At 42.2% G+C, this 27,699-nt stretch overlaps 1 protein-coding gene across 1 annotated transcript in view; it reads right to left on the minus strand.

Moving 5' to 3' along the window:
- LOC147672864 (palmdelphin-like) overlaps positions 1-25,372 on the minus strand; it is a 219,370-nt gene extending 193,998 nt beyond the window's left edge. Inside the window, exon 1 of the mRNA XM_086947967.1 lies at positions 25,033-25,372. Within this exon, the coding sequence (XP_086804093.1) occupies positions 25,033-25,077 (45 nt within the window). The 5' untranslated portion in view covers positions 25,078-25,372. The remainder of the gene's footprint in view (positions 1-25,032) is intronic.
- Positions 25,373-27,699: the final 2,327 nt, after the last annotated feature.

Genomic DNA, 27,699 nt, shown 5'->3' on the forward strand with positions numbered 1-27,699 from the left:
ACACCATGGTAAACTGGAGCAGGAATTGCACACGTGGCATGCAAGTCAAATGCCATACATGCGCTGCAATGTACATTTACACCACCAACATATATGCCGCAGCATTGTGAAACCCTGCACTTGCAGCTCAGTAGTTCTGTTGGATCAAAGTGAGATATCCAGTATACTAGCAAACAGTGTCAACAATGTCTTAAATGGTATTGTGAAGGTCGCCACAAATGGTCTGCTATTTATATGCTCACCGCACATAATGGAAGCCCCTCAGTTTTGTTGTTCTGCATATTATAAAGCTGGGTGGGTTTCTTTATGGGACTGTTTTGTCTACAAGTCGGCTGTAGGCAGGCAAAAGCTCATAACTCACCCTATAAGGAAAAAAGAAAGGTGAGCTGACAGAAAAGTGAAAGATGGAAAAATGGTGAAAGTAAGGAAGTTGTGAGAGAAAGATAAGAGAGGTGATTGGGAGGATGAGGTGTGCATTGATGGGCGTATGGATCAGTGGGTGAAAGCATGAGTGAATTGATAAGTAGCTGGACAGGTGAAAGGATCGCAGAGTAAAGGGAAACCTGAAATTGTGTATGAATGCATGTGAGTCTTTATTGATGGATGGGTAAGTCAAAGATGGCTGTACGTGTGGATGGAAGTATGGATGAATGCATGCATAGGTGATGGTTGTGTGAATTGAAGAATGGATGGAATGGTCAATGGGTGGTTGAAATGGTGAAAGATTGAATGATGGACTTAAGAAATGAATGGATGGCAGAATGTAAAGGTGAAATGGTGGGTAGCGGGTGGATGGAAGGATGAAGGGATAAATGGATCGAAAGCTTGGATGGAAGAGACTTGCGTTGCTTGATGTTTTCAAAGCTTTGGTTCAGAGTGGGGGGGCAATTTTAATTATATATTCAGACTACTCCCTTGCTTATATGCCTAAAGTATATATGCTGCATTAGTGTTAAAACATGAGCCTCTCCAGAGCACAAGAGTATTCTCTGGAGCTGTACACTTTAAGGGCATGTGTGGGTGGTGTAAATACACACTGCAGGCCCAGGTATGCCATTTAGCTTGCATGCCATTTATGCAATAACACCACCCACATATACGCCTGAAGTGTAGTTCCAGAAAATAGTATTGAGCACTGCTAAGCTGCAGTTTTAAAACCACTGCAGAGACACATTGCGAAGAAAAGTCCTTTGGATAGCGGGTGTGTGAGCTTCAGATTTTTAAAGCCACCATACAGAACTTCCGGTATAGTCAAGAAAATGTTGTAACTGCATTAATTCAAGCATATCACGTTGGTAACCCACTGGTACAAAAAACACCCAGTGAACAATAAATATAGTATATTGATCATGGGATAAAGGTCTAAGACCGAAACACGCTGGGCGTTGCAACTGAGATCGGTGCACAATAAAAACACCTGTACAGCAACAGTCCTGAGAGTACTTTCTTATTTTGCACTGTAACCACGACTAAAGATTTGCCGGTTGGACCCAGCCAGGAGACATGCACCACTCAGACTGTTTGTACCATAGCCGTTCCATGGGCTCAAAACGGAGTGGTAAAATATATACTATTACTCAGCCGAGTCCCACAAAAAAAAAAAAAAAAAAAAAATGGGGGTAGTGGTGGAATACCCTGACCACTTAGCTCTGGTCATTGGGTCCCAAGGGCAAAAATGCATTTAAAAAAAAAAAGTTTTGCTGTAGGAACGCGACAGAGCCGCAAATTTGTGCCAAAAAATAAAAACAAAACAAGCGCTGGCTCCCGTGCTTGTTTTGATTTGAGCCCCCAGGTAGGCCAGAATCTGGGACATTGTTTTAAAAAAGGAGGCGGTGCATGGCCCCCCCTCCTAGGGATTATTGAGCCCAGGAGACAACCACCTCCCTGGGGCTTTGATCGAAATAATGGAGGGGGCCCCATGGACCCCCTCCTGGGCTTCTAAGATGCCCTGGAGACAGTGACAACTCACCGAGAGAGTGCTGTGGGGTGGGATGGGGGAGGGTCAGGGTGGGGGGTAGTAGAGTCTGACATATGACAGACAGGAGAAAGGTAAGTAATTAAATAAATAAAACAATTTACATTGTGCACGCTGCATCACCAACTCGGCGATGCAGCGCGCACAAGGTAAATTGTTTTATTTATTTAATTACTTATCTTACTCCTGTCCGTCATATGTCGGATTCTACTAACCCTCACCCCGCCCCACTACCCTGCAGCACTCCCGCGGCGAGCCATCACTGCCTGGAGACCAATGCCTCCCTGGGGCTTTATTTTGAATCGTGGAGGGGGGCCACACAGACCCCCCCACCTGGGCTTCTAAGAAGAACCGGGGACCACCACCTCCCTGGGGCAATAAAATGAATTGGCAGGGGGCTGCATGGACCCCTAAGACCCTGGGAACCGCCACCTCCCTGAGGCCTATACAGTCCTGGGGATCACCTTCTTCCCAGAGCCAGCTGTACTTAGTGAAGGAGGGGTGCCACAGACCCCTCTCCTGGAGCCAATTATGGCCCTGGGTACCACTAACCCTTAAGGCCGGCTCCTGCTATGTCCCTGGGTGCCCACTCCTGGGACATAGCTGTTTGCTTTTGCTTGGCGGGAGTTGACGGCTGATAGGTGTGTGCGTAAGTGTGTGAGTGCTTCTGTGGATGATGTTATCAGTGATGTCATTTGAAATATCATTGGCGATGCCGTCATTGATGTCACTGACCATGTCATCAGTGATGTAATATGTGAGGTCATAGGCAGTGCATTGCCGGCGCGTATGTTAGTTAGCTCAGCTAACTATAACTGCTGAATTTCACTGGTTTTGCATGAGTGAAATGTGAGCCAAACAATAATGTCCCTGTAACCTTTTTTTGTCATATCTACTGTGCAATTCCTTATAATAAAAAGAAACCTGGGTGCATGACACTAAAAAGCTATTCACAATGCTCACACACAAAAGTGAATTGGTACCTATCACTCAAAACCATGATGCCAGGTACAAAGCATTTGACTCGAAGGTGTACAGCAGTCCAAACGTGAACGAGACAAATATATGACAAAACAGATATACAATATATAACCAATACAAACCATGAACCAATCCGTACCCATACATGACACACAATTAAAAGTCGCGAAAGACCCACCATGTGGTGTGTAAATCAAAAAGTAAAAAAGAGGGGCATAGTGCAGAGCATGCAAGGGTAGGAGCTGCATGCGAGTAATGTGGAAATCATTATGATCAACAGCCCCCAAGGCTCAAGTAGGGGAAGCTGCATGAGGAGGATGTACTGCATCTTGGGTGCCTACTAAGATATTATCCCAGCAGGCTGCCGGGAGGTATTTGTGGAGCTTCAGTTAGGCTTCTTTATGTGGAGCAACGTTTTCCACCTTACCCCAAGTGGTCAGTGAATGCTGGGGAGGGGGCAATGTGGGGGCTAGTAAACCATGGATTATGGCTGATTAGATCTAAGTAAACATAAAAATAAATAAAAGTAATTTCTTTGCGTATGCGACAAAATTTGTTTTATTTATTTATATGTTTCCTTACCTCTAATCGGTTGTAATCCATAGTTTACTACCCCCGACCCTGCCCCTCCCCCGCCCCAAGTCAGCACCCAGCAGCACTCCCACCACGGGCCGCTACTGGTCCAGGGTAGGGCATTCGAATATGGAACTCCATTCCTTGTCCATACTTGGACGATCTTGGTCCATTTCCCAATCATGGCGCATGGTAGAGAGTGACACAGCTGTATAGGTTCGAAGAGAATCAGGCAGCCAAGCATGTCAGGTGTCTCCCTGAACCCATGACATGGAGATACGGAATAGTGAGGAGCATGTTCTGTTCTTGCTGCAGGTTACCCCATTTGTTTCCTAATACTCCTATCAAGGAGTTTTACAGCAGAAATTGTCCTGGGGCAAACCATCATCAGCTATCAAGGACCTTAGAGGAAAAGGAGCACCATCTCGGTATAAACTGCCTATTGTGTGTATCCCCGCCTCGAGCGAGGCCTGACTACTGCTCCATTGTGGTCATCTGATATCATCCCCAGGTCTCAGTTCTGACTTTAATCGTCAATTTATGTTTTCTTGGACTTTTTGCCTTAAATCTTTAAAAATGTGCTCCCATTGTCTTGTTTTAACCATGTTGTGTCCTTGTAGTACAATTTTCTTGATTTTTGTAATTGGTTTGGAAATCTTATTCCTTGTGTTAACTTCTTGCACGCATCATTAATTACAGTAATGTAGGTGTGCTACAGCACCTCAGACAAGGGTAAAATAGAGTTTGTGTTTTAAAATAAAGTACACCACAAATAACGCTTGCTTACTTTAAATATTTAAAAAATACCACCCATCTTCTTTTAGCAATTGTGGTGAATTTGAAGTTCAATTTCATGCTTTGCATTGTGTCCCCATTAATTTGTTAGACTAGTTTTTATATTGGTGAAGCAGAATGACCATGCAGTTCCTGGGGCATATTCAGATAATTTTGCTGCAACTCTTCAATGTAAAATGGTGAAGTCATCAAACAAAGTAAGGGCCCTGAGATTTCTGTTCCATGCAGCGTATGCAATTAGGACTACACCCACAGATTTAGGCTCAGATGCTGTATGTACTAGATTTTACAACATACTCCCACATAAGTAAATTTAAGTCAAATTTAACATGGGAAAATTGCAGGGTGCAAATCCTAGCATTCTGATTCCAATGCAAACATAATTTATCGTAGAGATGTAGAGTTATCACCTCCCTTACTATGAGTGCTTAAATGACAGACTAGGTCTGGCTTACTGCCTTTGTCATAGCCTCTCGGTATTAATGATAACATAAGAGGGCTCGTTACCCTTATATATAGGTATATAGCCCTCAGTTTTAAATACAGTATAGTGGTTGGCTTACTGCCCTCAGTAATGGTGACTGCAAAGGTTGGCTTGTTAGCGTTGTCCAGGCCACTCAATTTTAATAACAGTAGCGGTTGTTGAGGTATAATGCAGGCCCCTTGCAACTAGAGGCTGGCGAGCTACTGAAGGCTCAAGCCAGGCTCAAGCCTAAATCCTAAAGCCTGGCTCCGGCTCAGCTCAAAGTCCTGCTGGAACCTTGAGCCCATAACAAGCCGACGTTTCATGTGGCTTCTGCCTCCCTGTACCCTGAATGTTGGGTTACCTCCAGAGCTATCAGCTTTGCGGTAACGGCATCAGCTCAACATCCTGTGATTCTGGGCAAATCACTTAATTTCCCCAACACTATAGACAATGAATGGTGACCTTGTGTAATGTAACAGGTGCTTACGTGAAGAGCTCCCATGCCTTTGGGTTGAGTGTGCACTATATAAAAACTGCTGAATGGTGCACGTACAGGTAAAAACAAAGCCTTAACATGTGGAATGTTACTATATAATAATCTGGGCCAGTACAGGGTTAACACGATAATTAATTGTCTTGCCTCTCATTTCATTAAAGGTTCATGTTTGGAAATTATCACTTTCAAAAAAGGACTTCTCTGTCCAGTGCTATAATGTGACATAATGATGTCAAAGCGTCTACATGCTGAAGAAATACACTTTTTTGAATTTTAAAGGGACTTTACCATATGTTATGTGATTTTTGGTTTATGATTTACACAGCAAACATTTTCAGGGCTCGGCTCGTGTACGGACTGTAAGACCCGAGCTAGACCCTTGGCTCGGCTTTGGCTCGGCTTTCCCTGTTAATTTGTTGACTCGCCCACCTCTACTTGCAGTTGCTGCAGATCGGGGGGGCCCCCTTCAGGGTGTGGGGGCCCATTCCGTCTGAACTTGATATATGTGCGATATGGGAGACTCGGGGACCCCTCATTACTTTCTTGCAGGGGGCCGCATCATTTTGCCTGGCACCGCTCAAAGATTGGCTTGGTGTCCTTGTTAGGCGCCTTCAGATTTCTGATGCCGATGTACGTGTCTGTTGCAGAGTGGCCACCCCTGAAAGGTGGTCCAACCCTCCCACCCCGAATACCTCCCACCACAAAGCAGGGCTTTCACGGGTATGTATTGCATCTGTGTTCCCTACAAAACCCACTTGGTATTGTTGCCAGATGCTGCACTTGAAGTTGCATACGTGTATGCCTTCATTGTACAGAATGTGCTGTTTCAGAAAGGACAGGCACAGAGGTGACGTGGACTTCCCCCGCGCGCTAGGTTTCTATAACAACAAGAAATGGCGATATTCTTACTACAACAATACAATAATGCCTCCGCATGGATGGCTTCGACGTGGGAAGCAGTGAGTGTGCACCTGCCATTAGTGGTTCCAAATTCTGCATTTTCTTAAGCTCGAGGCAATCAAGCACTTTAACTGGCCGTGCCCTAGAAGACGAGCCATGCACATATACTAATAACCATAATAATAATCTTAATAGCCACGATATAATTACAAACACAATGATAATACTATTGCTCATCACCATTGCCTAATACTGTAAGGAACTATACACAAAATCATTACTAGCACCTAATTAGATGGTCCTCCTGCTATAACCTCCAGCAAGAGGTAAGGATGAGTTTCCACGGAAGGACCTTAAACCCAAGACCAGCATGTAGCATGGTGATCTCTGAATGGATGAATGAATGAACATTTTTATTCCGCAATTACTTAAAATCATTGCAATTTCACGATGAGTACAATTACAATGAACGGAAATAAAAATATGATATAAAACATACTAGTGCATACATATTGAAACAGTGTCATGTCCATTTGACTCAATTCAGTCACAGTGTTGAGAATAAGCGGTATATATAATGGCCCAATGACAGTACACTTCCCTGCAGTTTATCCTTTGACCGTGCATAATTCGTCATAATTCAAATCATTATACAGGTGCATACGGTCCTTGCTTGGAGTGTCAATCCCCTAAAGAGACCGTGTGCTAATTGTACAGAGAACTGTTTTAAGAGCTTGTGTTTATCAGCTAAAGTTGTTTTCCCTTTTAAACCGCATTATATCGCCCAAAAGCTCTTTCGCCTGGTATGCATTTCCTTGCTGGAGTTTCCTTGAATGTTATAATTTTGCAACTTGCAAGCACTTAAAGTGCTTAGTCTATGTGTAAATTGTGCATGAAACTGTTAAAAGAACTTATATTTGTCACCAAACAAATTTTAAAACCGTGTCGTATCACCCAAACCCTCCCGAAACTAGGCATTACTCATGGTGTGTCCTTGGTTGTTACAGTTATACAACTCACCAGTGTTGGATCTATGAGCGGATTCATGTTATATTCTGAGATTTTGCTGATTTTTTTATAGACGCTAAACTACCCTCCCTGAAGAAGTGTGCAAAACTGCAAAGTTAAGTGCTTGGTTACATTGTTACTATCAGCCCTTATTCGGTTGTGTGTTTTAGGGAGTGTGAAAGCAAGAGGTGTAAGGTGCTTGATGGTACAGTCCGAAAAAAGTCTGCTTTGATCATTGGAAAGTGATCATCTGCCGGCTGGTTCTGGCAAGTTTATTGCCCTTATTTTTGTTGTCGCCGGGTCACTTTGATTCGCTCAGCAGAGATCATACTTCTGTCATGTATTTTCCGAATATGGCCAACTCTGGAGGAGAGGTGCTGGAAAAAAGTGCTAAGACTGCTTCTCCGCATGTCCGTACCCCCTTGGACAGGAACATTGGTTTTACTAGCCGTCATTGTTGTATCAAGGATGAGCAGCAGCATACCAGGTGCAATGGGCACTCCTCTCTGTACTTGCAAAGCCTGTATATAACTATGTGTGATATGGATTTTCATCCTAGAATTAAATCTTTTGTTAGAAGGTGCACCAGCCTGGCCCACTGGATGTCTTCTAGGCATTTCCTTCCCATGGCCTGGTTCAAATATAGCAGTGTATTATGTGCCTCGTAGGATGCGATTAAATTTGCTTCCCATTAATGCCCTTGTATCTAGGCATATCCTCTTCTGGCGATAGCTGGTAGATTTGTTTGATTATAGCGTTCTTTATGGCAGTGCGGTTTGTGCCATTACATATCCAATTTTTGGTTGCCAGGTTTAGTGACACCACTGCCTTTTGCATACAGCTGTTCCAGGGGTAGGCCTTTCCTTCGTAGATTACTTTGAGCACTGCCTTCATGGATCCTGCTGATGCTTTCAGGACCTGGTAATGGTATTTTGCCTGAATGCCCAAACATTCATATTTTTGCTGAGCAAGGCCAAACTCCATGTGAATCAGACTGTTACACATCTATTTTGGTAGCCTGAAGATAAGTTTGTAGCCCTGGCATTTCTCCAGCATAGCATCCATTTGGCCTGGGAATGCTAGCTTTTGATACCCTACTATCGCCAATAGTTTGGCTTTTATGGCTTTTATGACCCTCCTGATTAGTATTGTGGTTGGACTACATAGTTTCCCATGGAGTTTACACAGACCACAGATTGTTATTTGTACTTTTGACTTCATCTTGAGTTGGTGCATATATGACTTCCCAGTGTCGCTGAGCCATATCCCAAGGTAATTGTACATTCTTGTGGTTCCTATGGTTTGGGCTCCCAATTTCCATCGGTGTAAGGCCTTTTTTGCATAGTGGCCAAAACCACCACTTAGGTCTTGTTTTGGTTGGCCACTAAGTTATTGCATTTGTTGTAGATGTTTAGAGCGTCTAGCCCCTCCTGTACTGTGGTTGAATATTACCAGAACATTTAAATACTGCAATACAGGCACCTTTTGCTGCCCTATTTTCAAGGTGGCTAAATGTGATCTTTGGAGGGCCTTGTCCAGACCAGCCGTGCGTAAGTTGAAAATTGTTGGGGCTAGGAGGCAGCTGTTTTAGTCTCCAGTCAGTGTAGAGTTTTTAGTAGAACGTGCCCCAAGCAAATTTTACTCGCACCCAGGACCTGCTATATGGAGAGATGATGGCATTCAAGAAGTTATCAGGGATCTTCCAATTTTTAAGTTTCTTCCATAACTTATTGCGGGAGACTCCATCATTGTATGTTTGCTTGTTGTGCTGTATAGTATAGAGCAACTATGTTGTTAATTGTTGATCTGCTTTTTTTGAACCACCTTCTGGTAGAAGGGTAATATTTCTGCATCCTGCATCCACATGGTTAATTCTGCCAGTTGAGTACTGGCGTATGCTTTTCCTTCTATATCCAGCAGAGAAATTAATCTAATAGTGATCTCTGCATCTGAAGCAATAACCAATTAAGATATTTTATGATGTTTCCATTGGACTCTTGATTACAAAGGGATTTGGATTGAAACCCTAGACGTTGTTTCATGTAAAGATGCCTCTAGTTGCCTGTAGTGTTGGGTGAAATGTTTTCGGCCAAAAGAAAAATACACAATGGCTGACCATATTTCATATTTCGCCCTATCTGCAAAAATGCTCATATTTTGCAAAGTAGTTTTGCCCAAGACATTTACAGTTTGAAAATTGATGTGAGTAAAAAAGAAATTGATATCTGACACAAATTCACTAAATTATGAATGCGACTACTTGCTTTGCAGTTTGTTGTCAATTTGTTATATTGTGACAAAATACCCAGAAGAACCGGGGGAGTTTCACCAATACAGGGAATAATTTAGAGTTTGGTGGACGGATTAATGTCCAACAGGGTGATGGGGTATCTGTCATCTTGACAGAGCCACCAAATTTGAATTGTCCTCCGGCTCTGTGAACATTAGGAGAAACTACAGTCACAGCAGTTGCTGTCAATGTAAGAAAAGTTTGATGGACAGTACCATTAACTATAACGGCTGACCTTTGAAACTTTTTTAACAGTTCTTTGTTTTTCAAAAACACATTCCAATTGTGAGAGTTTGTTTTTGAAAACTAAAAATGCAAATAACTTCCACACCCTGGGATTTTCCTTACAGGGGTCGGGGTCCTTTTATTCCTAAACCTTACTGCCAGTTTTTTTCTGGCGGTGATGGAAGGGAAAGAAAACACACCATATAGGGCAGACAGTGTAATGTGTTTCCTCACGGCCCCTTCTTCGTTCAGCCATTAGAGGAAATTTTCAGTCGATAAAGCCAATGGGACTGCTCATGAAATACTAAAAGTCCGCCCAACTCTAAAGGAGGCAGGCAGACCATCAGTTTGGTGGGTTATCTGTCACATTTCTACCTTGAATGACAGACTTTCCACAGTTCATGAAAACATGAATTCACCAACTACCTAATCTTTTCAACAAATACTCCTCATTTAGCAAGCCACTGCTTCTTGGCTAACGATGGATGACCAGCATGTTACGGGCATGCTTCTGATAGAGGGTTTGGGCCTTGTGCCATCTGCTATGCTTTGATTTTTGTGATAATATTAGCACCATTCAACATTACATCTTCAAATCCTCAAAAACTAACCTCTTTTCAAATTCCTGAGCAAGAGTCACTCTGTTACATAGGAAAATAAAGAAGAAAAAAACTCGAAGTTATAAACGCTAAGGATGCCTGGCCTCCACCTTGGGGGTGCCCAGGAGTGGATGCCTCACAGGGAAAGCCAGGATTGGTTCCACAGCGGTATTCGTACAAGCGCCTTGAGACCCTTGCGGGTGAGTAGTGCGCTATGCAAGTATCAATTTACATCAATATCATCCAACTGAAGGAGCACAGAACTAATCATGCTGTTGTCGTTGCCTCCAAAGCAGGAGTGGAGTTTAAAGTCCCATCTTTTGCACAATAGACCTGCAAAGATATTGTCACAACTCCTGGATAATAGCTTTAAATGGTTTTTGGTTTCTATGCTCTAGAAGAAAAAGATTGGGGCTGGACTACTCCAGCTGTTTCTTGGTCACCACTCTGAAATGCTCTTCCAGTAGGATCAAACTCTGTGAAAAATACATGCCTTTTGAGGAGCAGTTCCAAACACACCTTTCAGAAAGGTGCTGCTCTTTATTCACAGAATATATTTTCTAGAATATGATCTTCCTGAAGGGCAGGTGACTTATGAACATAAAGTGTTTCCTTTAGCCTTCACAGTATCCTCCATTTTAGGATCCTCCCTGGCCCCTTACAGATATGATAGCCAATGCTATTTTATACCAAGGAAAATAATGCTCATCAGCAGCAGCCACCACTCAAGTTGACAGCCTAGAGAGACTCCCCTGCAGGTAGCTAGGATAGCTTCTAAGCCCACACACATGCCATATAAGTATCAAATGTGTGGGTGGGTGCCATTTCACACTCAGAAGAAGCCTGATGGAATGCATAAAGTGATCCAAGAAGAGACCCAGAAGAAATATACTCTAAACTAATGTCTCAATTCATTGATGAGTTAATTCATTGCGTTAGGCAGATATTGTTTCAGTGGTGGTGAAGACTAGTGCGCTGACAGCTCATGCTCTGTGTGCAATTTGAAAGGCTTGTTACAGGATAGACTCAATCAAACCTTTCAATGAACACAAATGACAAAAGGTTGCTAGCAAGGTACAGCACTTGCTGAGCAAATATATCTCACTATCTTTTATGGTTCCCTATGTATCCTCAGTGGAAGTAGTGACTTCATATTTTTGGCTCTGTGGCTAAATGCACTAAGGCTGCAACTTCTCTACTATATTTCTGAGTAAGACCATTGTAATGTCCACGTCTTCATGGAAATTCTTAGGATGTCTGCAGTTATTTCAAGACAAATCCTTAATATTTAATATGGGTGGATATCCCAAAAGACTACTGTGGATAAACATTATGCAATTATATTTTCACAATGGTTTGCTAAATTACAAAGGCACTCACATCTGACAAAGATTTGTTTTAAAAACGAAATCATGTCCTGGGATCTGGATTTGTTATGCAGATTTGTGGAGCATACTATCACTCGGGAGGGTATATATTTTTGTTACTCCTAGCCCCTAGGGCAACACATGGTATGTCTCCATTTATCTGTTGACCAGTTGTTTAGGGGCAGCAGAATACATGCCGACTCCCATACTCTGATTAGATCGGCAATTGCAGCGCTTGTTTACAGTCAGGCTGAGCATCCATTAAGACAGTCAACTTAAATGATGTCTTTGAGATACCCAAGGCAATGCTAAGATGCTACATGATCTCCCGCTAAGCATATATTACTTACATAGCCTATAGATTCATAACACATACTTCTAAATGTGTTGAACCCAAATTTCAGTCAGTCAGTCAATAAAGTCTTTATTTCGATTTACAAAATCATAAAAGACAAAAGACATCCATTATTTAGATAAAAGTTGGATTATAATATATGATCTACAGTCGATCTGACTTTTTTTTAAAAACCACAATCATAAATAAGATTACAAATATATTAAAAAACAATGTTACATGATATATCAAGAAGATAATAAAAAGTTTTATAATGTTAACAACCACGTAAAAAATATATAATACACTAGAGCTATAACAGGACAGTTTTTATCATTTGTCGGCCCGTAATATAAGGAACTGTTGAGGATAAGAGGTCAGCTAATGATCATCTCTTAGGTTAACAAAAGCGTGAAGGCAGATAATTTAGATGGCAAACCCGTACTAAGTCCCCTCAGCCCTCAAGAATAAAACTGGAAGGATTTATATGTCCTCATCTTGTTTGCTTGAATCACCCACGTCCAACTCAAAAATCTCGCTACAGCAACCACTATCGAATCTTTAGTATCTGTCCTTAGGATCCTTAAAGCCTCCATAGCTAATCCTGTACCCATATTACTGCAAATGGGTTTCAGCCATTTGATCCTGGGTAGCTTATAGGCAGGACATACAAACATAATATGCGCTATTTTCTCAGTTTCAGTTGGACATGAGAAGCATTTATCGTCCGTTGACAGATGCCAGCTACGGGTGAATCCAAATTTACTCTTGTATACCTCCATGGAGTTCTCTGATCTTCCGAAAGCAAATATGACTCATTGCGCAATCCCCTGTATTTGGGTTTTGTGGCAAGACTGCAGTATACATTGCAAACCCATCTATATTATATTGAAAAATGAAAGTGTTGCAGGTAATTTAAAGAGATTAAAGTATACATTGAGTGAGACATTTGAAACAATTTACGACAGATTTCTATAAAAACGTGCATATTTTCTGAGATAGGAATTTTTGAACAAGAGGAACAATCCCTGATGATACAAAGACTAGATAATAACCATCTAATTTGGCAGCAATGTTATTGTTACCCTTGCGTTATATTCAATAGATTTATACAATGTAGGATTAAGTCTTTACTGATCACAGGGCCGGTTCTAGGGCGGTGCAATCGGTGCCACCTCACCGGGCGCTGCCTTGGGGTGGGGGTACCACGTTCATCCTTTTAAAAGCACTTGATTGCCCGTACATTGTCCTAGAAATTTTCTGGCATCAATAAAAATGACAACTCTGGCGATTAATGTTCTTCCTGGAGAGGGACCCAAGCTTTGTCTAGTTTAAGTTTGGACTCATTATAGTGCAGAGGGTTCATTTGCCTGCTGCAAAGAACGTGTCCCATTCATATCACAAAGTGCATCTAATATAAATAGGTCAATGGGTTACCACTTTTGTCAGATTTCCTTTGTTACTTGAAACTCAAAAGTTAAAATCCTAATATAGAGCAGTGAGCTATTAACTGCTATGAAAGGGCTGCAGGCAAACTGCATGGAAAATATTAGAGTTATATATTTTTTGTCCAGTCTTCTGTCCTAATATCGCAAAAGGGGTTCATTTGGGAAGAAATCCATTTTTATTACTAAACAAAAAGCGCTACCAATGGTGTTACATTTCAAATTCTGAATGTGTGCTTTTCTGGACCAAGGACTCTTTAACTACACTGCCTATCAGTACGAATGAAATGTGACTCCTACTTCTTGTAGGCCTCTGTCTTATGTAACATTTCCTATATACTGATTTACCCACCAATGATTGATTGCCTCTGTGCAATTGCGTGTGTGATGTAAAGTGTTCTGACATCTTAAACTGGTATGAGTGGAGCTATAATACTAAAGGAATCTTAGAGACAGTGGTTATGGAGACTTGAGGGGCACTGTCAAATGGTGGTAATGAGGGAATGCGTGGCTGATGTGGTCATGGTGAGTGACGCCAACAAACGTTATCGTACAGAGCGCCACCAGTGCTAAAGCCGGCCCTGACTGATCACACCATAAGTTCTTTGAATTATTTGCTGCATTTGACTATATGATTGCACAGTGGTGAGGGACATTCACCCCATATGATGACACAAATTACGCGGAGCGATGTATTCACTTGGGAAAGGTGTGACAATGCATAATGTAATAACATTAAGAGTATAGCTTCAGAAAGCCCTGGAGGCATAAAGCCATGCATGGTAAAACATTTATTGGCTGGGTCAAAATATCCATAATTAAAAGTCAAGGACATAATGACATGAGCTCAATGAAGTAACATATCTATCATTATAAGGAAAGGACATAACATATAATGGTGGCGTAATGGATGAATACTCTCAGACATTACTGTGTGAGTAACTAATGTTAAGGAACAAACCATGAAAATATGCAGACGTCAACAATAAGTCATTCTTGAGTTAAATACAAGGGTTGGCATATCATTTGAAGAAAATTGAAGAAATGAATGGGATTATCCAAGAGTAAAGGTTGGTACATCTTATTCTGTCTCATAAAATATAATATACAATAAAGAGCAAAATTCCTACTTAGTTGGAGCAGAAACAGGAACCCCAGATTCACAGAGAAGTGGATGAGGTAATTATAGGAGGAGCACAGGATCTTAAAGCGTACCCACAGGGGGTGTAAAGGGAGTTCAGACAAGATATGGGTTGACTCTTGCCTGTTTGAGGGTGACATGTGTATTTGCTCACTCTGAGGTATGAAACCGCTGGCTGAATGTGTGGATATCAGTAAGGATACAAGCGGGCAGTTTGACCAGTTGGACACGGCACCTGAACAAATAGGTTAGTTGCTCTTGATAGGGTGTCCTGCAAGCATCCTCCTCATAGTCCTATATCTGCTAATAACTGCGTATCCTGGATCAAGAACACACCTCTAAATACTAAAATAGCTCTGTAATGATTCCTGCAACCGAGATTTCGTTTGGAGCAGCAACATGAAAGGGGATGGAAGAGAAGGGATGTGGTGGGATCTACTTGGAATTGTGATGTCAGACACAGGACAGGTCATTTCTAATTTCCTGTTTATTTCTGGGGGTTGTATGGTAACTTGCAATTATAGAACATTGGCAGGACATCTCATCTTTTTTGCTGGATTTCTGTTCTTCTTTCTCTGCATGTGTACTGAATCCTATGCCATCACCTATGCTCTTTCAATAAACAAAGCAGACATCTCTCAAATATTACACAGCCTTACATTGAGAAGACGTTCTAATATAGGGCTTTAGATGTGTGTGGAATGAAAAGAGGGAATTGACGAAACGACGCACATTAAAATATTTAAAGTAGGAGTTACCCATTACTGAGAAGTATTCTTTTGACATTCTGAAAAACTAAAAGTATTCCCAACTTCTTGAAACTTCCTTCCAAAACCAAACATTTGAAAATGTTTATGGACTTCTGATTTCTAGAAGGAGGCACAAGCTTCCGTGGTAGGATTGTTTCACAAATCATTATTAGCGGGAGAAGTGATATCAAACACCCATTGAGCGAAGTGGCATTGCAGAAAGTGGCACCTCCAGTGCCTAATTTATAAAAGAAATAAGTGTTGGGGCGCAAACGTTTGCTCAAAAGCCTTCAGATGACACTTTTGAAGGGTGGGGTGCTGACTACCAAGGCTGCGTTGTCTTAATTGCACCTCATACCCTCCCTTTTATTCTACCACAAGACAATCCCTGCCTCTTGTAACCACTCTTGCAGAATATTTTTTATCCATGCTTTCATACTTTGTCACTGTTTTTCATTCATTCGCTTCTTTCTTCTTCACGCTTTTGTGTTTTTCTTTCTTTTGCTGTGAATCAACGTCTGTTGAGGAAAAATAAGTGCTGGGCCCCACAAATGAGTACTGGTGAGCCACACCTGCAGCCATCAGCTCAAATTAAGCACTGGCCCACATCTGACATCAGATAGCCGTTAGCCCCGATGGTGGGACATCACATGTTATTTAAACAACCTTTAAAGAAAACGCAAGGTTACAACTATGTTCTAGCCAAAGCTAAATAAATGAAAATTGTTTTAAATTAAACATATTCATGTCATATTTTTTTGTAGTATTGAAAAAAGAAAATTTTTAAAATGTTACTTTTGCTAAGATTGTTATAGTTATGTTGTATAATCCTTGTTAGTTTATAGGTCATTTCAACTTAAGTAAACTCAACTAATAATAATTATAAAACTAATAATAATAATAATACAAAATATATAGCTATAGTTACTTTTCCAAAACAGTAATAGCGTTCGTTGGTTAAATCACCTGGGCTGCAAAGTAGCACTCTAGGGTAGTACGTAGGAACAATGGGTGAATATGTGGAATCACTAACTATCCCTTAATCACTACTTTGAGATTAGCCTTTAGAAAAGTTTAAGGTGTTTTCATTACAGGTATATGATTATTGATGTATTTGATTATTGATGTATCCGAATGTTTCCCTCTTCCCTTCCCCCATTTCTTGTATAACTTTTTGATTTTCATACTTTGACTGTTTTTTCACTGCTCGCATTTTCTTTGTATTTCTTTATTGTTTAATAAACTCAAACTTTAAAAAAAGAAAGGTTTAAGGTGCTTATTTTATTTACTCAGTTAATCTACTTATTGTCCTGCCCCAGTACCCACTTGTCTTTCTTGTTTGCCATTTAATTTACTGACTGACTCGCCTGAGCTTTAGCACATTCTTCTTCCCACCCTTGAAAGCGACAACTATTTGTCTAGCTACACCTCCTTATGTTGCTCCATTTCAGGTAGATATTGTATGTTCTTGATGATTTACCCATTTCAAAAATCTTTCAAACCCTGAGCAATCTAACTCAGCTCCAAGCCAAAACCTCTCTACTGCCTACACATGTTTTGCTCCATAGCATGGTGGATAGTTTATTTTGGGTTTACTTTTATGAATGCTGCTTGTGGCATGCATTCATGTCAAACCCTTTTAGTAATATAAGATCAATGGTCTGCGGTGTGGCACGCAGAATTGCTCGTTTTGTAAATGGCTTAGCAAGAAAGCTATGTGTGTGTCAAGATTATGGTGTGGAGTTTTACCTATGCATGTGCCAATACATCATCTGCTGTTTTCAGTGGTGCTATGATAGAAAGTAATCCCATCCTCACATAAACCATAAACCATTGAAGACAGGTATTTCCTGCACTATTTATTTGAGTTTCAGTATTAGTGCACTCAATGACCTGACAAGTCGTCCTTTCAATGTAGCTGCCTGGCCCTTCAAGTCTCCAGGTGAAACAGTATGAAAGTCAAGAAATCTTGAATAAAAAAAAGTAATATTCCTATTTAATGTAGCAACTCTTACAAAATTCCACTAGGAAACACTCCAAATAAGGAAATTAAGTGCAAATGTCAATACTATAAACATCAAATGTATGTTTAGCGTGACAAAATAAGTATGCTAGTTATTGAAAGCAAACCAAATTTTAGAAGAGGTAGCAAATCTCTAAATAAACACCAACACATTTTTTTATTATAAGTTTTGATTCAATAGAAAAGAGTATCCTGAGATTTTAGACTGGTTTGCTTAGGTTTACCCAACTGGACTAACAAACTTAACAAAACTAATTTATAAAGGGAAACCCCCAAGGCTGGATACATGTTCATTGTTGTACATGCAGCAATCTGGCAACCATACAAGGAGGTATTTGTTAAACCTAGAAAAATGCACTGAATTTGAGTTTGAGTTTAAAACATTTATAAAGCGCACGTTCACCTGGCGGTTTCATGGCGTACTACATATGCATATAAATTATACCTAAGAGCCGAGGCAGACTGACCTATGTTGATTTCTGCAAATGAAGACTCTAAGAGGGAAGAATTTGCATGGGCAAGAAAACTAGTGTCTCTCGTGTTTTTTTCTGGGTAAGGAGAGACGCAAGTCATTAGTGGGATGAAGATGCCAAGGAATGGATGCTCATTGATCATCCACTGAGTTCCACGCCTTGATTTTCATATGCTCAGAGATGGACTAAATGTTAAGTGGAAATGAAGCCTGAATGTCACCAGACGCAATTAAGCCTACATCCGTCTCACTCTTCGTCTCTCGGTCTGTCTGAACCCAGCATTTCTATATGATGGATTTGTGTTGTGTGGGACTGTAAGTATGTCAGTGTGCTTTTGTGTGTATTTCAGTGTGTTACGGAGAGCGAGAGAGAGAATGACTCTGTATGTTGGACTGCATGTGTGGGTGGAGGCAGGTCTGGTGGTCTGTGGGTGGTGTGCACTGATACCTCTATATTTATTAGACTTTGAGCATGATTTCTGCAGGTCTTTCAGCATAGATCCATATTGTTCTGGTGATCTCTGTATATACACGTCTACAGTGTGTTGGCCTGTGTGCTTGAATGTGCATTTACCATTGCTCTATGTCAATGTGTGCATGGATATTGTCGAGGATGTCATTAGGGGTCGCCAGGGGTCACGGCTGCGACTCCTGGCCTGCCCCTTGTGAACTCTGGTATTGCCTTTGTGACCCCTTGCTTCAGAGGTGGAATAATCAGTGCCATGAACAAAGTGGCAGCTTGTCCTTATGATTGTCAGTTGGGGCACCACTTTCTTTGCTTTCTCTCAAGGTTTTTATTACACTCATAGTGAACAATGTATCATTATTCACTAAGAGTGTAATAAAAAGATGGAGCACAATTAGCTGGACTATGACCTATCCTGGAAGCTGAGGTAAGTAAAAAACGTGCATTTAAATGTTTGTTGTATGTGTGCTTGCAGGTTTGTGTGTGTTTGCGCGAGAGAGAGAGTGTGTGTAAGTGTGAATGAGTGTGTATGTGTAAGCATGTGAGTGAAATTGGCAGTCGAAGGGCACGTGATGTAACTTTCACTACTCCTTGCTTTTTCGTGAATTGACGTTCATGGATATTGTGTTTATTTATGTGCATGCACTATATAATAATGCAAGGTTGCATCTTCCGCCTGTCGGTCTGGGTCTCACTTATTAACTTGATATTACAGAAGATCCCATTGGAAGGATAAAAGATGAAGATACACTGTTTCAGTCAATTTGGTAGCCAAATAAATAAATTAAGTGTTTCAGATGCAAATGTTGCACTGTGGTAACACTTTGTTGCTGAGCTATGATGAGTGTGCATAAACAGGAAGTAGCTCCCACAGTTGCAGTTCGTTCCAAGGTATCAAAGACCATCATTATATTTGGATGACCAGTTATATATCAGCAAGGATGTTGGCGGGTTTTATCAAGATACGAACTCCAGAGCTGACTGAGTCTGCTCAGAGAGGGTATATTCACAGTGAACAGTTCTAAGCGGTTGCATCTGCCCATAGATGGTTTGCTGGTAAACATGAAATGCAAAAAAGTGCATGCGTGGTGGAGTTTGCTTGTGAGTGTGCTTGTACAGCAGAACGTAGAAATTGTGGAGTCGTCTATAAAGTGAAAGTACAAGCAAAGGGAATTGTAAAGAGTGCAGGTGGTGTGTTACTCTGTTGCAGGTATCTGTGGCAGTGGTTGGTAGATAGCACAAAGGTCCAGTGTGCTTAAGAGCTTTAAGGGGCCAGGAATGTACACAGCCAGGAGGCTTGGGGTGCTGGTTCAAATGCACATGTTTGATAGGTGCCTAAAATGGCCCTTTTCTTGTTGTACGCTCACCTCCGTCACTTTAGGGAGGAAACAGGGATCAACAGATAGAGAAGGAAACAGTGCCAAAGTGTATGCTTAAAAAGCCCACCAAAGTCGAGGAAGAGGGGGCCTAGCACACCGAGGCGAAATGATGCAAAGACAGGGAACACAGATTAGAGGGTCTCGACTCAAACCAGCTCATTATGGGCTAATGATGGGGCAGGCCAGCTTTCAGTGGTGAAGAAAACTGTGTCTGCACAACCACACCTAGTAAAGACAATTAAATTAACAACTTGCAGAGAATTTAGCAGGAATGGTGCCAAAAATAGCTGAATCCAAAACACATACTCTCCCTATTGACAAAGATTGCCTGAGGGAGGGCAACATGCCACTGCAGTTAGTCCTGGTATGCAATACGACAGGGCTAGCTGCAAAGGGCAAAATACGGAGTGCCCCTAAAGCAGACATACTAAAGAATAAAAAAAGTGATGGATGGAATGCTTCAAATAATCTCAGCCACTGTAAAATACTCCCAGTCCATCGCTTTTTTGCACCCCATACTTAATTACTTACGTATGCCTACTTCCCCTTCTGGTGTATAAGCCATCAACCAGGACTCTCTAGCTATCTCTATCCTGGGCTTTTCTATCAATTTAACTCTAGGTGTAACCCATCTCCTTGCAGTCAGCCTTGAGACCTCGGTACCAGGTGTTTCTTGGCCTTCCTCTTTTTCTTTTCCCTTGAGGGTACCAGGTCAGAGCTTGCCTGGTGGTGTTTGATATGGGCTTGAGTAGGATTTGACTCATCCAGTCGCAGAGTCTCTTCATGGTTTCTTCATGAGCAGGAAGGTCTGCTGCCACAGGCCGTTGTTACTGATGGTCATTAGCCAGTGGATTTGGAGAATTTTTCTCAGACGGGTGTTGTTGAAGGTCTTGACTTTTTTGGTGGTGGTTACTGTTGTCAATACATTTCTACTCCATACAGAAGAACCGATTTTATGTTGGTGTTAAAAAGCCTGATCTTGCTTTGCAGTGTTAGGTCCTTGGAGCTCCAGATCTTCTTTAGCTGAATGAAGGCTGCCCTTGCTTTGCTGGTTCTTGCCTTGATGTCAGCCTCTGTACCACCCTTCCTGCCTGTGAACAGCCCAGGTTGATGAAGGGCTCAAACTCTTCCAATGCACCCCTTGTAGGAGTGATTGACATTGTGCTGGCTGTGTCAGCCTTCAGGATCTTGGTTTTCCCCCCATGGATGTTGAGGCAACATTGTGCTGATGTGGCTGCCACATTTTTGGTCTTCTCTTGCATCTGCACATTGGTATGGGAGAGTAAGGCCAGGTCGTCTGCAAAGTCCAAGTCATCAAGCTGCATCCAAGGTGTCCACTGGACTTTGCTTTTACATATCACTGTTGTCAGGTGTTTTGGTCCAATTATCATGCACCACGAAGACTACAATTCCCAGAGTGCACTGATATGTAATATCAAAACTCAGAACAGGAAAAGTTGTGTCCTGGTGACATGAAGTCATCTGGTTACCATAACCACCTCACTCAGTTTTCTTTTTAGGGAATTATACCTGATCCCGATCATTGATCCAGGTGTTCAGATAGGTGCTACATGTTCGGGTTTATGTAAATTAGATTCAGTGTAAATAAATGTATTCTACACGAATGTCATAAAAATATGTCAAAGTTATTTTAGCACCAGATTGTTACTGGTGGTAACATGAAGAGGTAATGGGTAACCCAATTGACCCTTGTAGGTATGGGCAATGAACAATTCAAAGTAAGGAAAAGCTACAAGGGATTTCGTTTGTTTACTTAGTTACATTGATTTACTGGCATCAGTCAATAGAGTTAGTTCTCAAGAATCTAAGTCAAATGTAACCATAGGATAACGATACAATTTCTTTCAAATAAGGAAAACATTCAATGACAAAAGCACAACAGTAAAAGAAGCACACGGAAAAATAATTATATCTGAAAAGGTATTTATATTGAGTTAATCAAAAGATTTGTTACTGATGCCAGTAAATCAATTTAACTAAGTAAACAAACTAAATCCCTTGTAGCTTTTCCTTACTTTGAACTGGTGGTAACAGACATCAATCTGCATTCCAGAGAAGTCCTGGTATATGCCTAGGGCACCACTCTTTCTCTGACCTGTCGGGGGAGCTGGTTACGTCTAGTCACTGTGGCATCATCATGGGGAAAAGCCAGGTTTCAAAACTTTCCTGAATTCCAGATGCTTCTCACCCTTTGCAAAAAGAGAGTTCTAAGGCGTAGTTACTTGTACCAAGGAGGGTGTCCCGAAGCATTTCTCATTAACATTACTAGACCGTTGTGGATCCAAAGTAGAGCAGAGGGCTGATGCCTGCATATTTGTTGGTCTTTGTGCAAGAGGAAATGTATGTTTGAAGAGCTTAGTTCAAATAGCTGTTTTGTCTGTGGGCGTGTTTATGTGGGTACAGATTGCGTGTATGCGTTATACAAGAGACAAATCTAGTGTGCTTGCCAATGCTTGTTTTCTCTGCCCTTTCAGCGTGGTAAGCTGGCATGTATAATGAAAAAAAGCCAACTGCAAGTACCATGATGCAAAGGAAAAACCGCATGCCTGGTGAGCTACAATCACCTGACATGAGACAATCTGAGATCTCTGCAGAGTCAGTGGACAGACCTGTTCTGCCCCAAACAGGAACCCAGTGAAAAGAGCGCGCGCTGTGCAGCAGCACGCAGCAGCTGATGTCACAAAATAAATATACCCCGGCTAAATGTGGAATTCGAATGCACTGCTGGAAACTAGTTTAATTAAGGCCCGTGGCAATGACAGAACCAAGTGAGGGCCAAGAAAGGAACCTTTTCACAGCTGTGCCAAACCCGGCTGAGGCCGGCCAAAAACAACAAGGATGTTTGCAAGTTTCGTATTTAAAGAGGCCGCGCACGACAGCTGAGGCTGTGGCGGATTTTTGGAATGCTTCTCTGAAGTGCTGTGGGGAGGAAGGGAAACGAGAAATGCTATAGATATCTATAGAGGGCCTGGGTTTGCCACCCAGAGGTCCCTTCTACAGAGTCCACTTGTCCATAAGCTTTATTTAAAATCCGCAGTGGGCACCCCAGGGACATTCTCAGGAGCTCACAGGCTGCTCTGTTTAATGGCACTGGTCCACACAGCGCAGGCGATGAAAAGACTCAACCTCAAACTATGCAAAGCACATACAGTGAAGGGCATACAAGCAACCCGACGCCATTTTAATTATGAGTGTGAAAACGTGTATGGGGGCAAGCAAACATAGCTGTCAACTCCCGCCATGATAGGAGGGAAGATTTCAGCTGGTCTAGTTTGTCAGACAACTAGGGCTTATATAGATAAACCCAGAACTGGCTGAACATCACCCTCATAGATCGGGGCCCAAATGACAACTTTAAACAAGTGATCTGCTTCAAGGCACTATTTATGTGTGGGCTGTCAGTTGAATTAGCACTTTAGAAGAGACATAAGATCTCGGTGAAAAAAAGCTGAACATTTTACATTCAATGAACTGGAAATTATTCTGGCAAACTGTGTGTTTGTATTTATCTCGAGTTTCATTTCCAACTTAGTTGGTGGGAATGTGTTGTTCTCATAGAGGTAGTAGTAGTTGAAATGTGGGTGGATGAGCGGTGGAGACATTTTCAAATACTGTACGGATCTCCCAAGTTTCCCATGCTCATGCGGAAGTAGCTCATCCAGTTCTGGTTTTAACTTTGCATTCTGGTACGGGTGGTGCTGATTTTACAAAAGGGCTAAACGGGACTACAACGTCCAGAATGCAAAGATAAAACCTGCACTAGTTAAACTTCTCATGCTTGGAACTGAGAAGCTTAACAGCTCCGCACATGAAGCTCACAATTTACAGTACACAAGCACAAGTAATATTCCAGCATTTCCTTTTACAAATCGTTAGTTTCAAGTGTGTTAACTCAACGGAAGCAGACCAAGACTATTCTTCCCAGAATGCATTAAATGAAAACCCAGTAGAGGTAAGCAATGGTAGGAGTAGCCCCTTTTTGGGACTTTGGCCAATGCGCTGTATTTGTGTAGTTGAAAGGAAGTCTACGGATTAAACAAAAACAGTAGCTAAAACCAAGGGACCAGTCAGATCAAAACCACTCCCAGGGGCACCAGAACAATTTTGAAGGATGCGCCCAGGTCACTGGCAGAGCTAGTATCCGAGGTGGTGTTTTCAACACATCAGTGCATCTGGGAGTTGTGGTTTTGGTTCTTTTCACATGCACTAACTGTACTAACACACATGAAACGTGGTCTGTGCCAGAAAAGGCCTTGAATGGAAAAGTTCTGTTTCTGATGACATGTTGTCATCCAGTAACACTGGACCCAGAATTAAATGCAATGTTCTACATAGCTTTTCAGTACACCCCTGGCACTGACGTGGCAGCAGCGGGATGCATTAGAAATTGCAGTCGCCTCTTTGTCATTTCATTCGTTTATGCAGTATATAAAATACATTGTATTATACTTTCATTAGAAGGAATAAGGGTGTGCTTTCTGTCCTACGACTCACGCACTGTCCTTTCTTCACTCGACAGGTTTGCAAATATATCACCTTTGTCAAAAAGCCTCTGAAAACACTTCAACACAACGTGTTAACGTTGAGCCCAGCGTATTTCAAACTCTATGCGTCCCGCCACGTTCTGTTGTAAGCCCCCCAATTTCTGTTTCTAAGTGTATCACCTAAGAGGAAGAGTGTGACGCGTGCCAACGTGCATGTGTGGTGGCTCTCAAGGGCATCAAAGTTCATTACTAGAGTATTTTCTTCGTTGCAGCGGACATATGCTAAATTGTTGCACATAGAAACAGAAACCTTCTGCGTCCAGCCTGTCTCTCCGTCCCTCTCGCCTTTGCCACCCTGGGTGATCCTGCTCAAATGAGTATATCTAGAGTGCGCAGTTTCCTATATTGGCCTAAATCAGAGCACACGGAGGCAGAAAAACACACGTGGACCTAGCTGTGGCTCTTGGCAACACTTGACTCCAGCTCAGATGTTTGCTTTTGCAATGACGTCCTTCAAGCAGTTCTTTACATCACATGCTCTGTATCATCGCTGTTGTACGAACCTACATTTACAAAGATGGAACCCTTCGCCATTTATTAAAGCTATAGATACGTTTAAAGTGTCTCAGTGGCTTTATAATAGTGCTACACGCCTCCCTTCCGACTAGCTCTGCTGCTCGCCGGCTGCCGTGAGAACGGCGCTCTCCGGATCAGGCTGTGAGCGCCTCACGTGCGCCCCTGCCCTCTGCGAGGATCAGCAGCCCCGGCTCTCAGCCTCTGGCACAGAGTGCCGGACGGTAAGTAACTGTCCCGCCGCAAAAGGACATGAAGCACAGCACTTACTGTGATGGCCTGCAGCCGCTCCCGCAGCAGGTCCGCCTCCTCCATCGCGGGGCTCGGCAGCAGCGCGCGCCGGGATGCTTCACAGCCACCGAGGCTGGGGGTTCCTCAGCCGGCGATGAAGTTCAGTCCCGTGGGCTCCCCGGACAGAGTGAGGAGCGGCAGAGAGGGCGCGAGGAGGAGCGCGTGCGGCGTCTGAGCGGCTCTGTCCAGGCAGGCACAGGAGCAGGCAGTGCTGAGGACTGGAGGCAGCAGCCACGCTCAGCGCTGGCACGGCTGACACGCCTTACACGCCTTAACAGCAGAGAGGCGAGCCTCGCTCGCACGCTGCCAGCTCGGAGTCACAGTCCCAAACTTTACTTGCCAACAGGGGACTCTGTGTTCACTCTCACGACCTCAAACCTGGACGAATCAGACCTTCCAGGGACTTCTGACCTACTAGCAGGTCAGCTGCTGACATTCATAGTATTTACAAACCAAGCGACGCGACATGACACCTGCTTTTTTTTATTTATTGTGCTTAGTATTGGAATTATGCGACAGGTGAGGACCAAATTATGCGACAGATTAAATTATGCGGCAAGAAAAGGCAAATTATACTGCACAATGTGACACTTTTTGTGATAGTTTTACCTCATGATTCTCCCATTTTTATACATGCACACACTATCTGGCCATTAGTACCAGTTTGACACCCAAATACAGCAATAAGCGGCAAAAAGATGACCACTACTGTGCAGCAAAACGAGTTGCTGCGTTTTAATAAACTTTTGATCCGTCAGAGCTAGAATTCTTTTTGGTTAAAAATCTGCCGAATATGCTCTAGATGGTTGGTTTTTTGGCAAAATGCAGCAAAAAAATGATTATGTAGAAAATGCCAAGGTCGTAAAATGCCATCTTTCCAGTGGCCCTGACTGTAAAACTAGTTCACAAGTGCAATAGATTTTGCCTTACCCAACTCTTTCTTCACAGCAAGGGCGTTTGCAAAGACAGATCATTCTTTGATTTTGGAGAGAGGGAATAGACACATATATGTGCTAGTATACATACTACCTTGAGCATTAATGTTTTGTTTACATTATATGCCAGGATTAGCATTATATATTTTTAATTACCACTATAAAAAGGGGGTAGAATTATAGTGCTATAGGTGATCCTTATATGGCCTGAACAGCCCCTATTTGGCAATGAATATATGTCAGGAAGCATCACCATGCTGCCAGAACCATCACTGTGCCACGGAAATATCCACAATATTCTATAATATACTATTGGGCCAGGGACCATTATACCAGTTTAGCAACATTGTACTATGGATGTCCACAGTATGTCAAGAATAGCCACAATGACTGCCTTTATGCCATAGGAGAGCAACACTGTTCCAGGGATATGGACAATATGACACAAACAACCATCATTCTCTCAGAGCAAACATTATTGCAGAGATAGGCACCATCATATCAAGGATGCTCCCAATATATCATGAATTCCCAGAATTATGTCAAGACCATCAATTTAACAGGAGTTAGCATTGTGCCTTGGATGCCCATAATTTGCCAAGAATTACCAACTTTGTACATAGGCCTGGATTTTACGATGGCTGAGTATCGAGCATGTATGCCAACAAGTTCCAAAGAAATGCCACCAATATTCAAAAGTCAGGATTATTTTGCATGGGGAGAAATGGGCTTCATCCCATGGATGCTCACAAGTTGTCAAAAATTACTTCCATAACATGATGGCCAGCATTTTACTATCAGCGGGTAATGGACATTGTCTCTTTGAAGTCCATGGTTGGCCAAGAATTACAACTATTGTACAAGGGCCAGCATTTTACCAGAAGTAGATAGAATGCCATGAATGCATACAAGGGCCAGCATTTACCCATGGGTTGGGATCAACCATGGATGCCCCACAAGTTCCCAAGAAATACCTTGATTATGCAAAGCCTTTTACCACAGTGAGCTAATGGACATCATCCCATGGCTGCCCACAGTTTGCCTAGAATCATTTCCATTATTTGAATACCAGCATTTTACCACCAGTAGGTAATGTGCATGGAAGACTACAAGTTGCCAATAATCAACACTATTGTGCCAGGTCAGCATTGCCCCATGGTGGGCTGTGGCAACCATACCATGGATGCCCTCAAGTTACTAACCATAAATATCAAATCCCAGTGTTCCTAAACGACGGACGCGAAATAGCAGCGCTACACTTACAAATCCTGCCATTTGGAGGGCATGCTGGGATTGGATGATTATGGTCAAACCAGAAGACATATGCCGAAAATGGATGTTATCCTCTAATGGTTTTAGAGATCCTGATACGAAATAAGGAATAGTGAGGCTAGCTGTTGCCCCGTTTGGGACTTTGTGTTTGAGGTGAGCCGCCAGCTTCATAGCAAGGTTCTTAAAAATATAACTCAGTGCTGGGAGAAGGGTTTAATATTCCCCCACAAGGAACTCCTGCACTCGGGTTCAATTCTTAAGATACACAATCAGCAGAGAGTGTAATTCTTAGTCTTGATAAATATGGTCTAAATCAAGATACCATTGAAACGTGTTGACGCACTAACATCATAATACGTTCAGTGGGCTGCCACACTAGATGCGATTGGTTGCTGCACATCAGGGTCAAGCCCCAACATTACCCTATGTGGATAGGGTT

Source organism: Lissotriton vulgaris, unplaced genomic scaffold (genome assembly GCF_964263255.1).
Source record: "Lissotriton vulgaris unplaced genomic scaffold, aLisVul1.2 SCAFFOLD_471, whole genome shotgun sequence".
NCBI classification, from domain to species: Eukaryota; Metazoa; Chordata; class Amphibia; order Caudata; family Salamandridae; genus Lissotriton; species Lissotriton vulgaris.